Source organism: Argopecten irradians, chromosome 5 (genome assembly GCF_041381155.1).
Source record: "Argopecten irradians isolate NY chromosome 5, Ai_NY, whole genome shotgun sequence".
In the NCBI taxonomy this organism is placed as follows: domain Eukaryota; kingdom Metazoa; phylum Mollusca; class Bivalvia; order Pectinida; family Pectinidae; genus Argopecten; species Argopecten irradians.
The window spans coordinates 17635177-17651828 of record NC_091138.1 but is presented as its reverse complement, the minus strand read 5'-3'; the positions used below and the strand labels follow the sequence as shown (position 1 = coordinate 17651828).

The window sequence follows — 16652 nt, the reverse complement described above, 5'->3', positions numbered from 1 at the left end:
ATCTTTTAAAATTATTTTGATTTTTTTTCTTTCTGTAACAGAATACAGACTACAAAGGTGACTACCATCGGTATCACCCAACAATCAAACTGTTCTGGGAGGTATTTCACGACCTTTCATTGGAACTGAAGAAGAAGTTTTTGTGTAGGTATTTTAACATTTTTCCCCACTAGTATATGTCCGGTGTATACACATCATACACTATTAAAGAGTCAGTAGAGACTGTTAAGATAACTGACCAAAATGGTGAAATGAATGGACTCTGATTCTGTTGTTTTGTTGGTTTGTTAGGCCTACTATTGGGGGTAGACTAGATCTAAGATGATTGACCTAAATTATGAATTTCAACACCTTTACTACTTTTGTTTTGTGTGTTAATTGAAGGTAAAAAGAGAATAGATCTAAATAAATAATTTCCAGACCTCTGCTACCTTTGTTACAGTATTACGATGTTTACTTTACAGTGTATCTGACCGGCAGTGACAGGATTCCTATTCTGGGAATGAAGTCCATCAAAATGGTGATCCAGCCCATGTTAGGTGTGGAGGATCACCTTCCTGTGGCACACACGTGCTTCAATGTGCTTGACCTTCCAACCTATCGTACAAAAACTGTGATGTTACAAAAACTTCAGCTAGCAATAGAACAAACAGAGGGCTTTGGTCTTGTGTAGCTCATGTGTAGCTGTGTTAATGCTGGCTAAAAATCTGATGTGATGTATTAGCTAAAATCCTGAGCAGACTGTGGGATGACATGTGATGATCTTTGTGCTATACAGTATACACATTTGTTTGAAAATGGAACTTTGAATAGTGTTTTGAAAATTCTTAAGTATAAGTGCTTTCTATGTATCTGATATCACCATTTATATCATGTTTAAAGAGCATAAGTGAATTGAGCATAAGTGCAATGAAAATAATCTTTTAGTCAAGAAACAGTGTGAATTTCTCCATGGAATTCAGCCTTAGATGGTATGTTCCAGCTAATTAACAATCCTGTGGCATTTAAAGCTGCTTAAGACACAATAAGAAATCAACTGTAACCAAATATATGTTTACATGTAAATCTGATAAAACACACAACATTGTATGAGTCACTCAAAATGAAGATAGGTAGGGAATATCCCTTCAAACATAACCCAAATAACTCAAAGTCAGGTATGCCATTCAGACATTTACCTTAGAATTACTACACATGTGCATTTATTTACAATTCATATATGTGTTCTTATTTGAATTATCTGGCAAAAAATGATGTTCATACACCAGTAAACAACAAAAAATAACAATTATTTCTGAAGTACTCTCAAAACATGAACCTGAGAATGGCTATACATGTACATCAGGGATGCACTCAATATTTGAAATTCAACAATATAATCACTTATTAAGGTTTGAAAAATTTATGGATTTGGAAGTCAAAAAGGGCCCAAACCATACATAGTCCGTTGTCAGGATGAGCAGCCCTCTTTGATTTAAGCAAAGACAAAAAAAAAATCAAAATTCTGTACCTATATTCGGATCCCATAGATGATGGGATTTTCTTGCAGTAGAGTCTGACACCCAGGTGGGTCAGTCACTTTGCGGGGCCTTCCTGACTCGCCAGTATTCTAGTTTGACAAGATATCCTGCTATTGGTGTATTAAAACAACATTGGTGTATACATGGATCTGACAAGGTTATATGCATTTGGAGCATGTTTTTTTATTTACAATTATGTCAATTGACAATAAACATAATAACAAAATGATAAAGTCACGTCATAAAAATAATGTTTAGCAATATTATAGCTTAAAAATTAAAGTATTAGCCCCAGTATAAACTAGTAATATGTTGTATGTCTGAGGTGTACTTGAACATATATAAACTAATTTAATAAAAAGTGTGTATGCATTAGGCCTAACCTAAGGTGTTACTGTTAACTCGCAGATTGTTGCGTTTCTTGTCTATTTTGGCAAAATATGCAGGAAAATTGTATATTTCAATAAAACAAGTCCACAGGGTTCGGTACATGTTTCTGTCACCAAATAACCATGCCATTATGTTTACTAGTGTTTATATAGCTATAGCAGGTACAAGGAGCGCTTGTTCAACCGGGTTCAACTTTACAAAAGCATACCTTTAAGCAATTTCTTAACAACTTTTCAGTCATTGATAGCATAAATGTTCACATAATAATTGCAAACTCAATGAGAGTATGTTAATATATTAAGTGTTCAATGTACATATTTTTAGAATTCTCTATTTAGTGGCTTTTGTACCCACAGAGTTTGGCTAAGATTTAATAGTGTCATTGACAGTTTCTGTATACAGTTTCAAACCTAATGTATAGATTAAGTGCAAATTGGCTTTCATATTTTTTACTTTACTTACACTTTTTTTGGCCAAAATTAGCTTATATACAGAATATTGGGGTTCGCTCCTTGTTGATGGGAGTTTTATTTATTTTTTAGCTATTTTTGTTGATTAATAAGCCCACCCTCATCAGCTTGTGTTTGGCTATTCAAATCACCTTTCTTCTGCTGTATTAGACACCAGTTCCATCTTTATATATTACATGATAGTTATCTGCCTTTGTGGCTTTTTACATGATAGTTATCTGCCCTTGTGGCTTTACATGATAATTATCTGCCCTTGTGGCTTTACATGATAATTATCTGCCCTTGTGGCTTCACATGATCAATATCTGCCCTTGTGGCTTTACATGATGATTATCTGCCCTTGTGGCTTTACATGATAGTTATCTGCCCTTGTGGCTTTACATAATAATTATCTGCCCTTGTGGCTTTACATTATAGTTATCTGCCCTTGTGGCTTTACATGATAATTATCTGCCCATGTGGCTTTACATTATAGTTATCTGTCCTTGCGGCATTATATGATAATTATCTGCCCTTGTGGCTTTACATGATAGTTATCTTCCCTTGTGGCTTTACGTGATAATCATCTGCCCTTGTGGCTTAACATGATAGTTATCTGCCCTTATGGCTTTACATGATAATTATCTGCCCTTGTGGCTTTACATGATAGTTATCTGTCCTTGTGGCTTTACATGATAATTATCTGCCTTTGTGGCTTTACATTATAGTTATCTGTGCTTGCGGCATTATATGATAATTATCTGCCCTTGTGGCTTTACATGATAGTTATCTGCCATTGTGGCTTTACATGATAATTATCTGCCCTTGTGGCTTTATATGATAGTTATCAGCCCTTGTGGCTTTACATGATAATTATCTGCCCTTGTGGCTTAACATGATAGTTATCTGCCCTTATGGCTTTACATGATAATTATCTGCCCTTGTGGCTTAACATGATAGTTATCTGCCATTGTGGCTTTACATGATAATTATCTGCCCTTGTGGCTTTATATGATAGTTATCAGCCCTTGTGGCTTTACATGATAATTATCTGCCCTTGTGGCTTAACATGATAGTTATCTGCCATTGTGGCTTTACATGATAATTATCTGCCCTTGTGGCTTTATATGATAGTTATCAGCCCTTGTGGCTTTACATGATAATTATCTGCCCTCGTGGCTTTACATTATAGTTATCTGTCCTTGTGACATTACATGATAATTATCTGTCCTTGTGGCTTTACATTATAGTTATCTGTCCTTGTGGCATGACATGATAGTTATCTCCCCTTGCGACTAGATTATTTTATGAGTTAAAATTTTCCTGAAAAATGTGATGTTAAGCTCCAAAAAGCTTGATGGAACAAATAATCTACTCACAAGGGTAGATAACTCTGTAACATGCAATGACAGATTTCTAACTGAATGTACTGCTTTATTCAAATTATTTTTTGAAAATACTAGTAGTTCTCCTTCTTTCCTCCTCTGTTGTGCAATTCCATTGAACCAATTCAGAAAATGAACTAGTACATTGTATTACCATTCTTTATTTATTTAAGAAAAAAAATCTAATTTCATATGAAGGTATAGTTGTGCTTCTTTCGACAGTGTAACAGGAGGGATGGGGAGGGCAGGGGGAGGTCGACTTTCATAGAAAGTGAGCTTCCCATATCGCTCCTGTTTGAATTTTGATATTGATTGAAATTATCCGGTACAGCAATATATATAATTACATTCACATGTAGGTTTCCATCATGTTATAAAATACTTTGAAGGAAGATTGATAGAAGGGAAAAGCAGAGAAAAAATGACTTTAATTTAAATGTTGTGGATCAAATGACACGGAGTGTCAAGATCCCTTTAGGATCTCTTGTAATCGTCTTCCTTTAAACATCAATGTTCATTTGTTTGTAGCAATTAAAGTAAATGATTATTGTGCTTATATTGTGTTCTCGACTGTTTCATGATTATTGATATTGTTAATCTATTGTGTTACCTTAAGTTTTTGTTATGTATTTGATATATTATTATTATAATTTTGTTAAGTATGCTACATAGTTCTGATGATTTGTTTTACACATTGTAATCAACCAGTGTTTCTGACATACAGACTCTGACAATCTGTTTCCCAGTAATGCTACATACATCAGCTACAAACTTGGTCAATAAAACATTCATATTTTTGTAGTGTTGTTTGAAGCTTTTGCTTATTTTGGACAGAAGATAATGTATCATTCATTATCACATGTGCAAAACGTATCATCTTTACTAAACCAGATTATACAATACTCTGACTTTTAACCGCTGCAGCCCGCAGCCCTTGGCTTATGACTAACAGTACATGTACATGCTTCTGATAAGCGAATTGGGAGCAGATTTTTTCTCTTAAAGTGTAAGAATGCTTTTTAACACTGGTTGTGAGTTAAAAATAAATTGATGCATAATATCTGTCACTTTTGTTGTAATTTAGAATAAGTTCAGTCCATAATTCAGATTTTTTAGGTCATGGTGACCTTTATATGGGGAAAGTCTTTTGTCTTGTTATTTGGTGTGTGTTAACATTTCCATGTGAGCGCAATAGCTTGATGAAATATCCACTCTGCTATTTGACCTTGTGAATTTTGTATGCAGTTAAACAACACTAAAATCTCAGACAAGTGCCAAAATGGCCACAGTTGCCAAATGGTATGTCTCCACATACTACCACAAGCCTCTGGGTCGCGAGGTCATATCCCATGTGGGGCAGTTGCCAGGTACTGACCGCTGGTCGGTGGTTTTTCACTCAGTACTGCAGCTTTTCTCCAACAAACCTAGCACGCCTTACATGACCCTGACTGTTAATAGGACATTAAACTAGGACATTAAACTAAAAAAAACCAAACCCAAAATCAGACTTTTTTATATTAACTTACAGAGTTATTGTCCTTAACAATGATATTGCTATTTAGTCTCGTGAATACAATAACTTGAGTAAATACTGACTGAGCTCAATAAAACTTTGTTTGCAGTCTAACATCAGTAAGTTCTTGGATGACTTTTTGACATATGGAGTAATTGTCCATTTCAAAAATATCCTTGTTGGTGAACACAATATTATGGAGTAATTGCCCTTTTGAATGATCGGATCATTGGACCATGGGTAACTCAATACTTGTATTTTACTTCAGTAAATATTTACTGGTTTTAATGAAACTTATATATGTTTCCAATACAGCTATTATTTATGACTATCCAAATACAAACAAAACCCTTGGCCATTGAATTTAAAGACAAAAACTCTTATTGGAAAATCCTATATTCTGTAGGCTATGATAGAGACATTTATCATAATTAAACATTGCAGTGCACTATATTGCAGTTTGAATATTATTCTAGTGAAATCATGGTTCAAGTTTCCTACAATAAAACTTTTTGTTAAAAAACATTCATGCACTTCTTTGCATGTTAGAATTTCATTTCTTTATTTTATTTTACAAGAAAAAAAAGTTGTACAAATGTTTTTTCAATATTACATATTTATGTATGACAATCTTTATTTAAGAGGACTCTTTAAATTTAGGTCTGATTATTTCTGTTACCTGACATCATATTTAATTTTGTTATAACCTCTCATGACTTAATTTTAATTAGAAGATATTTTGTTTGAAGATTTTCCGTTTATAATTAGCTACATTCTTGTACATAAATTATTGTACGAAGCAAGTAATTTGAACGAATGCTTCTATGCCAGAGGGTGGTCTAATTCTATTGTTCTTACCAGAGGGAAGTCAAACTGAATTACACGATTATATAAAAGTAGCTTTCACGTTGTGTTGTGATTGACCTTTGACCTTCGCACTCTACCTTGTATCAGACCCCCTTTGCTGGTACACAATGTGTATTTGTGACAATTTGATTTAAATTAGGCATACAATTTTATTATAAAACCTAAAGCCAAATTCCGCATACGTTAAGAACACGTCCGCATGTTTGTAATGTCATCGTCACGTGGCTTTGTTTACTAACCTTTGACCTTTGCGCACACAAGCTTACACACATGTGTCAGCATGTGACTCGGGCTGTCATCCATTGTTGATGTGCGATATAGCGGGAGATCTCAGCTTGGAATGAAAGTGGTATATGTTTTGGTATAAGTGGGGAATAGACCTGAAAATGTGAAGTAGACATATTCCGCGTCACCACAGACAGTTGAGCGTTGAAGTAGAGATTTGTGATACTTCTGAAAACATGTAAACACGACGTAACAAGGTGGTGAAATGATCAGGGTTCGGAAATTGGGCGCCCTCGTCGTGTATTTCCTGGTTGGAATCTCTTTATCCGGGGGCGACGACGCCAGATCTAGAGTTCCCAGATGTAGTAAGAACTATGTCCAGACATATACACGGGAAAGGAGGATAAAAAACAACATTGTGTTACAGAAGGGTCCAGAGACAGACGAAATTCCACCAAGTAAGCTTACTAATAAATAAAAATTTAACAATCAACCTGATCATGATGTACTGGTTATATAAATGATCAGAAGCAAATTGACATTAATACAATTTCATTTTGTGATTGTTTCATTTCCATCAAACTTTTTAAACTTACATGTACATGTATCTCGTGGAATATTTAGTTTATCAAATTACTGCATATGCATTAGTACAGTTTCATTATATATGTAGATCTATATGTTTCTGTCCATGTTCATGTAAATAATTAATAACATGTATTTATATAGAATTCCTGATATCGCAAATAGAATTTCAGATATATCAGAATTTGGTTTTCAATTTCCATTAATGTAGAGAAATTCTAATTCTGCTACCTGAATTAAAATTTTCAATATAATGAATTACAATTTCTGATATCAGAAATTAACAACTATTGAAGATATTGGAAATTAAGTAAGAATAGAAATAGATTTTTAATTTCGGAAATTAGAATTTTCCCATATGATATTGGAAATTCTGAATAAAAAGAAACTTGGCTTGCCATAGACTAGAGCTCCAATTCCATGTTTGCAACGTTAACTGAATCAATATCTGTTTCAAGCACATGTATTGTTTTAGTATTGGAAATTTAACAATATAGAAATGGTATTGCAATTGATGTATTATTGACTGAAGTATCTTTAGATATAATCTTTAATACATTATGGCATTATTTTGATTTACAGATGGATATCGGTTAGAAGTCAACAATACAGGTCCAGCTGTACTGGATTCAAAAATAAATTTCATGGCAAAGTTGTTCAACAAGACCGGTCATCTTGCAGATTCCACTTCCTTTCTGTACATTTGGAACAATAATGCTGATTTCCGTGAGTTGAGAAAAGAGGACAATTTTGAAGCCAACATGACTGAAACTTACATTTACGTTTTGCCTAGCCAATACACAATGCAGGTGTGTGTGTATTCAAAGGAAGAGAAATTATCACATACCAAGTATCAGCTGGTTGCCAAGGGAGAAACATACTTCACAATAACATGTAAGTATAGATTATGAGTAAGCGTTTATCATACCATAGTTTTCAACATGTTCAATGATTAACTCAGTATCTTATCATTCATAGTAATCAGGTTGCAAGTTTGAAGCCCATGAGAGGCAGTTTGCCAGGTATACTGATCATGGTCATAAGATGACCAGGTGATGTAGTGGTTAGTATTTGACCTCTGGTTCCTGCATCCTGGCAAACAAAAGTGATTTATATAAGTTTCAAAACTTATTTGATGATAGACGGAAAATAAATAAAGTTCATAATTATACCCCAAAATTCGGTGGCAATAAAATCCTTATACAGTAATACAGTATAAATGTACTTAATCTGTATCGGAACAAGATACCTCTGACATTTTCAAAGTTATGATCTTCTTTGCTCCCAAACTGAGTGAAGAGTATCAATGTTAGTTGGTCTCCTGGATGACAGTTCTAGTTTATGAAGTTTATATGGGTCATGGATTTTAATCTGGAGATTTTTCATCCATACCATAAGATGTTGGGTATTTCCTAGAATGACATTGACTGCAAATCAAACAAGCTGTATCAAAACAAATTATTGAAAGCAGATTGTTACAATCATCTGATACTACATTTATATCATTTATGTCAAACCTATCTATAAAGGACACCAAAGACACATAGAAGCAATGTCCTTTATAGACAGGTGTCCTTTATACAGAGGATAATTTAGTAAATTACACAAGATGGTATCAATGAGTCTTCCTTTACAGACAGGTGTCCTTTCTATAGAGGTGTCTTTTATAGTAAGTTTGACTGTATATAGATGTATGTTTATCTTGTTTTTGCAGCCACATTAAACGGAAACATAGCTGTGAAGCAGAACTTAACTCATCAGAAGAATCCAAAAATTTTGGCAACTAACACTCCAATAATTTTCTCTGTGAATCTAATGGACAAGTTCCAGTCTGAGAGTAGACCAACATCCTCTTTCCAGTGGTTTAGTGGGGAAAAGTTGTTGGGAGAAACTAAAAAACCGAAATTTATGTTCACTTTAAAGAAACCAGAAACAGTGGAAAAATTGTCTGTCTCAGTCATCACATCCTTGGATGATGATTTCCTGGTGAAGAAAGGAGATTGGTCGGAAGATTTACAAGTGAAAGGTAAGTTAATATTGAAGGATACACTACTAGGATGGTAATGGTGCAGTTCAAAGGTGATTCACAGAACTCTGTAAAATTTTTGGTAACAAGGTCCATTAATAGAACATACAGTTTTGGTTTGATTAGTTTAACGTCCTATTATCAGCCAGGGTCATTTAAGGACGTGCCAGGTTTGTTGGTGGAGGAAAGCCGGAGTACCCGGAGAAAAACCACCGATCAGCGGTCAGTACCTGGTAACTGCCCCACATGGGATTCGAACTCGCGACCCAGAGGTGGAGGGCATGTGGTATTATGTCGGTACATCTTAACCACTGAGAACATACAGACAAATGCTCACAATTCATGCAGAATCTCCAGCCTGTTTTGTATTATTAGCTTGAAAGTTTATGCAGTCTTCAAAATTAATGAGAGCTCAATGGATAATTGTATGTTATTTTAAGAGACCAGAATTTAAATTTGGAAAGCGATTTTAAATCTTATTCATGTAAAACGTGTTTTTGTAATTTCCAAGTTTTTATTATGTGAGATGGACTTTGTGTACCTCTTACTGTCAGTAATTCACTCAATGGGTGATGTATTGTTTTGGAGTTTTATAACCCCTCTCATGACTGAGTAAAGATCACATTTTCTGCACAATCATTGTTTATTTTAAATTACATAACATCATACAGACGTATTTCACACTTTTGTGTATAAGCAATCTTTTTTGGTTGAATCATCAATACATTTATGTCCAATCATGACTTGACTTAAAGGACAACAGTGTGTATTTTCACAACATGACAAAAGGTTGGAGAGCAGCATGTACATGATATATTACTGAACACTCTAATATCTCCATATCACAGCTGTTTGTGAACGTGATAAATTACTGAACACTCTAATATCTCCCAACAATGTTATAAATGATAACACACAGATAAAACTCTGTCAATACAATGTTATAAATGATAACACACAGATAAAACTCTGTCAATACAATGTTATAAATGATAACACACAGATAAAACTCTGTCAATACAATGTTATAAATGATAACACACAGATAAAACTCTGTCAATACAATGTTATAAATGATAACACACAGATAAAACTCTGTCAATACAATGTTATAAATGATAACACACACAGATAAAACTCTGTCAATACAATGTTATAAATGATAACACACAGATAAAACTCTGTCAATACAATGTTATAAATGATAACACACAGATAAAACTCTGTCAATACAATGTTATAAATGATAACACACAGATAAAACTCTGTCAATACAATGTTATAAATGATAACACACAGATAAAACTCTGTCAATACCTTTACATGTATCCCTGACCGAGATTTTATATCATTCACTGGGTCAGACATTCAATCATATACATGTGTGCTGGACAACCGTATTGTGCCCATCCTGTACATAGTTATCATATCCTTGATATGACTCTATATTGAGAGAATACACATGTATATAAACCTGCAGTAATATTTACTTTATGCTATTGTCTGTATAGTGGATCAGTGTACATTTTCTATATATGTATTACCACTGACCCATTTTCCCCAAGTTACCTTAGTAGTAAGTTCATGGTTCATGTTGTGTACCAACATCAAGGTTAAGTTTATTTTCAAATATATTTTTGTAAAACTATTGTTATGCAAATGTAATGTCATTTTCAAAAACTTGTGTTCAGTATTGATAATTCAATTACAGGTAGTAATACTTGTCCATCCAGTTACACTCAAAAATATACATTTTAAATACAAATAAAAGCATGCGTTATCCTTCAAAGGTTGATGGAACCTAATTTTATATATTCAACCCAATAAGTCCCCCTCCCCATTTTGAAGTCTCAAAGTTCATTTACCTTGAATACAATTTTTATTAAATACCGAGACTGAAAATATGAATACATTTGTAGTTTGCATAGCATATACTTTTGTTTTATTTCATTTCTATACAAAATTGTTTGATTTTGTGGCATACTCAAATGGTACAATACTATTTTAAATATGTGTTCCCTTGTTCAAAACAGCTTCTTCATTTGTCATATATGCCCTGCATGCATTTTGAGTTTATAAAAAGCTTAAAAAAGTACATGAATATTAAATACATAGGTTTCTGAATGTGATACATTGCAGATGCAATACGATGGGTGAAATGGAACATGTCTGGAAATGCTTCTGTGGATGTCAACAAACTCTTGAACTTCACTGTTCATTACCAGGCAAGGTCAGTGGAATGTTTTTATTGTACGTCTTATTCCATCTTTGAATACATATTACAAAATTGCATCAAGTGATTTGCTGACTTTATTTGTATTCATAGTAACCCTACAGTGATTTACTGATTTTATTTTGTATCCACAGTAACCCTACAGTGATTTCCTGACTTTATTTTTAGCCCATGCCACCATCATCAGATGGTGGGCTATTCAAATCGCTTTTTGTCTGTGGTCCGTCGTCCGTCCTTTCGTCCGTCCCTCCGTCCGTCTGTTTACAATTCTTGTTATCGCTATTTCTCAGAAAGTACTGAAGGGATCTGTCTCACATTTCATATGTAGGTTCCCCTAGGGCCCTAGTTGTGCATATTGCATTTTGGGACCAATCGGTCAACAAGATGGTTGCCAGGTAGCCATCTTGGGTTTTGATACTTAAAGTTTGTTATCGCTATTTCTCAGAAAGTACTTAAGGGATCTGTCTCAAATTTCATATGTAGGTTCCCCTAGGGCCCTAGTTGTGCATATTGCGTTTTGGGACCGATCGGTCAACAAGATGGCCGCCAGGCAGCCATCTTGGATTTTGATAGTTAAAGATTGTTATCGCTATATCTCACAAAGTACTAAAGGGATCTTTCTCAAATTTCATATGTAGGTTCCCCTAGGGCTCTAGTTGTGCATAATGCGTTTTTGGATCGATCGGTCAACAAAATGCCGCCAGGCTGCCATCTTGGATTTTAATAGTTAAAGATTGTTATCGCTATTTCTCAGAAAGTATTGAATGAATCTGTCTCAAATTTCATATGTAGGTTCCCCTAGGGCCCTAGTTGTGCATAATTCGATTTGGGACCGATCGATTGACAAGATGGCTGCCAAGGAGCCATCTTGGATTTTGATAGTTAAAGTTTGTTACTGCTGTTTCTCAGAGAGTACTGAAGCGATCTGTCTCAAATTTTATATGTAGTATGTTTGCAAAAGTTTGAAAAGCAGAGAAAAGATCCCTCTTTCCATTGTCAGACATTGATCATTCTTTGGTGGGCGCCAAGATCCCTCTGGGATCTCTTGTTTATCCATAGTAACCCTCCAGTGATTTGGTGATTTTATTTTGTATTCATATAGTAACCCTCCAGTGATTTGCTGATTTTATTTTGTATCCACAGTAACCCTCCAGTAATTTGCTGTCTTTATTTTGTATCCAAAGTAACCCTCCAGTGATTTCATGACTTTACTTTGTATCCATAGTAACCCTCCAGTGATTTGGTGACTTTATTTTGTATCCACAGTAACCATACAGTGATTTGCTGACTTTATTTTGTATCCGTAGTAACCCTTCAGTAATTTGCTGATTTTATTTTGCACACATGGTAACCCAACAGTGAATTGCTGATTTTATTTTGTATCCATAGTAACCCTCCAGTAATTTGCTGATTTTATTTTTGTATCCATATTAGCCCTCCAGTGATTTCCTGACTTTATTTTGTATCCATAGTAACCCTCCAGTGATATGCTTATTTTATTTTTTATCCACAGTAATCCTCCAGTGATTTCCTGACTTTATTTTGTATACAAAGTAACCCTCTAGTGATATGCTGACTTTATTTTTTTGTATCCATAGTAACCCTACAGTGATTTGCTAACTTTATTTTGTATATAAAGTAACCCTCCAGTGTTTTCCTGACTTTATTTTGTATCCACAGTAACCCTCCAGTAATTTGCTGACTTTATTTTTTATCCATAGTAACCCTACAGTGTTCTGCTAACTTTATTTTGTATATAAAGTAACCCTCCAGTGATTTGCTGACTTAATTTTGTATCCACAGTAACCCTCCAGTGATTTGCTGACTTTATTTTGTATCTACAGTAACTCTCCAGTGATTTCCTGACTTAATTTTTTATCCATAGTAACCCTCCAGTGATTTGCTGACTTTGTTTTGTATTCACAGTAACCCTACAGTGATTTGCTGGGAAGTATGTAAGGCTCACTCCAATTTAAGTAACTGCGGCAACAAAACATGTGAGCATCCAATGACAGGAAACAGGAAGCAGTTTGATGTTCGGGTGAGCTTCCCCAGTGTCGGTCTCTACCGCATTTGCTTCCAGATGGAGAATGATGTTAGCCTAGAATACTACAGGACAGAAATTGTACACGTGTATGATTCAGGTACATTACAGAGCATAAATGATATTCATCATTTTAACAGTAATTGGTGTTAAATCGTGTATACATATGTCTAATTAGCACAAAAATTTTTAGTAAAATAATTTATTTTGCCTTTGGTGCATGCGCAATCAGTATTTCATTCTATATAGGATATAGTGTCATGGAATTTTTTCGGGATGCAATTAATTATTTTTCATATTTTTAACTTAAAGTAAAATTAGAAGCTCAAACTTTCCAATGGTGGTAATGGTGTAAAGTTAGTAATTTTTTTAACTGAAGAAAAATACTAAATCGTCTGCTAATGTTTTTGATAGTGAAAAAATACCGTTTGTCAGCGGTGGAGCATCTTTAAGTAGCCTGTTAACTGTCATGTCATATACATGTATCTGGCTATTTCATAGATACATGGGAATGGGATAGTGGCAGGCGATCAGTTCTCGCTGAGTACCAATTCTGGCCATCGCATGTGTGCTTGTATGATCACACACAAATTTTCAGTCATTTATTTTGGAAATCAACATGTTAGTGTCTTCTATCAGTAGATGACTTTATTGACGTAATTTGAACAGTAATCGTACAGCTACAAATGGTTTGTCAAGAATTGGTACTTGGGGAGAACTAGTCGCCTGCCACTTTGTTATAAAACTTTTGTTACATCAATGGTAATATGTGACCTCATAATCAATACAGCTGTACAGGTTCAATCCTGCCTCCAGCAATTATTTGGTCAGAACTAAAGAACAAATTGGGTTTATAATCGTATGAATCCAATTATAACGGAATGGTTTTTGGATCATTATTCTAGTTATAACCAGGTATAGGACACACCAATTACAGCAGGGGATATCTCGAATTAAGTCAATGGATATATGAATTATATGTCAAGCAAATAATGATTTATGAGGTAAATGTACTGTTAAGTTAAGTCATATAGGTTTTCTTTCAACAAAAATTACAGATGATTACCGTAAAAACTCATATAAAGTTTGCACTAGTGTAATTTTGGTAGGTACTTTGGGGCTGAAAATGCTGAAAAAAATACTTTACTGGTATAATTTACGCATCAAAATTAATTAGGTAAGGTAGATATATCAGAATTATTGAAGAACTGTAAAAAATGTTATTTGAATTTTTCAGATTCCTACAGTTCCCATGGATACGGTATCCCAATATTCTTCACATGTCTTGGTATATTGATTGTGATTGTGGCCGGGGTATATGTCGTGCGAATCAAGAGAAAACCTCATGTGGAGACAGCAGACTTTGATTTCCACCCAGCTTTGAACAGGGATCAGCCACATCCAATAGTATCTGGGATCAAGCGCTCAATGAGTCAACTATTTGAGCCCAAACATTCGTATAGTGCCTTACATAAACCAAGGACTACAGCAAGAACTTATGGATCTGTGAGTGAGAATGACAATTCTTTGTAACAAGCTTGGGTGAACAGATGGCAACCAGATATTTTACTGCAACGCTCTTTCTTTCATTGCTGGTCAAGAGATTGAATGTTTGATGTTACAGTGAACTAGAAATCTGTAATTTTATTAGTTGATGGTAAAGTCAGATGTACTGACACTAACTTGATATAGCTCCATTAAAAAGCATATCAGTGGAGGAGATGAGAAATATTTTACATATTTTTGCATTCCTTTTGTTGTCACAGATCTTTGACTTTTATTCAGTGAATTTGCTCGGATGTGTTAAGCTTGTATATGCCTCACAGCCAACTTCAAACAGTTTTCATGGGCTGGAGCTGAAGAAACTGATTGTGACATCTTTGTAGAAAAATTTCAGCTTTACATTGAAATATGAATAAATACCCTAACCCTATTATTATTATAAGCAAAAAAACTAGTCTCCTAACAGTCTAATACATTGGACGACGGTATGTATATTACTCATGTACAGAATGAACAATAGCATGACTGTAGGAATCTATGACGGCACAACAAAACACTTTTATTTGATGGTTGTTGAAAAAGGTACTTTTATTTGTGTTTTTTGTAGTTTTTAAACTCTGAAGTTAGATTTTACGTCCTTACTTCACTAGTCAAGAAGTACTATTTAACTGTCCAATAACACACTCCCTGTATTATGATAGGAACATCTAAGACTTGTTTCATATCTCATTTGAAATTAACACTAACTAACTGTATATTGGTAGGGCTATTTCTTTAAACATATTTTGAGTTATGTATATATATACTGCTGTGATTCATCATATACAAAAGTATGACAATAGAAAACTGTATATTCTTTCTAGATATTTATAACCTCCTATTAGATTTTGACTCTCTGTGTGGGTTTTGTTTGCATACTCTATATGTAAAAGTCACCTTTTATATTACTAATGTAAATTAATATGTTACATTTGTAATGATATCTTATCAGTGTTAGAAAGAATTGCAAGACTTGTACTTCTGGTGTTTTTCATGCAATCAAAATTTACCTACCCATAACTTGATGCATAAAGAATGTGGATAAATCAGTAAAGCATCATTATTATGTATTTTACATTCACTGTCTTTGCAATTCATTGTTCTCTTTTCTTTACCAATACATGTTTTTTATTTATTTGCCATTTAGTGTCCTCATTTCTTGCCATTCAGTGTTCTCTTTTTAGGAGGTCTCTGAACCAGTATTTTTGTTTACTGGTATACTTGATTAATTTCTTAATATGTAATCTTGAGCTTGTGAACATTGCTTTTTATAGATATAATATCTAGTTGTGTTCATAATTCCAGCATACATTGGTATATAAAATGGTATACAATTTTTGTTTTTGCTTTCATATTTTCATCATGTATGTTAATCTGATAATACATTTTTTCTGCTGCTATCTGAATCTAGAAATGTACATTCATCTAAACCAATAATTTGTGACATCTCAATATTTCAGGAATCAATTTTTTGTTATCATACCAATGTTCCATGAAATTGCAAAAATATCATCTTCACAAAAATAACTGATTATAGTATTGCAAGTACCTTCAGTTCTGTATTTTCACATTAAAGAGTTATCTGCCTTTATGGATAGGTATTGATTGTGATGTCATGTGTTTGCGAGTGTAATGTCAAACATTTCAGAGAAAATGATGCAATTTTCACTCGCTAAAGACACAATGCATACCTAACTGCAAGGGAGGTAACTCTACAACAAAATGCGGACGGAATACCATTTTATGTATCGTATAACATGTTGGATGTATCCTATATAATGTCTTGAATTTTTCACAAATTTGCTACATACTTGTATATGGAAGCTGTCTGTTAATAAATGTTCACATGAGATTTATCTATGAGAATGTGATA

General features: G+C 34.0%; 2 protein-coding genes across 5 annotated transcripts in view; both read left to right on the top strand.

The window, feature by feature from the left end:
- Positions 1-4804, top strand: part of LOC138323060 (probable E3 ubiquitin-protein ligase HERC4) — a 31467-nt gene extending 26663 nt beyond the window's left edge. For all 4 annotated transcript variants that reach the window (XM_069267390.1, XM_069267391.1, XM_069267388.1 and 1 more), the window contains exons 27-28: positions 42-144; positions 465-4804. In XM_069267390.1, coding sequence (XP_069123491.1) covers positions 42-144; positions 465-673 — 312 coding nt within the window. In that variant the 3' untranslated portion in view covers positions 674-4804. The remainder of the gene's footprint in view (positions 1-41; positions 145-464) is intronic.
- Positions 4805-6381: 1577 nt separating this feature from the next.
- On the top strand, positions 6382-15981 carry LOC138323061 (uncharacterized). Its single transcript, XM_069267392.1, has 6 exons — positions 6382-6807; positions 7517-7828; positions 8649-8960; positions 11100-11190; positions 13120-13337; positions 14475-15981. The coding sequence occupies exons 1-6, from the start codon at positions 6615-6617 to the stop codon at positions 14768-14770; spliced, it is 1422 nt and encodes a 473-aa protein (XP_069123493.1). The 5' UTR covers positions 6382-6614; the 3' UTR covers positions 14771-15981.
- The last annotated feature ends 671 nt before the right edge of the window (positions 15982-16652 follow it).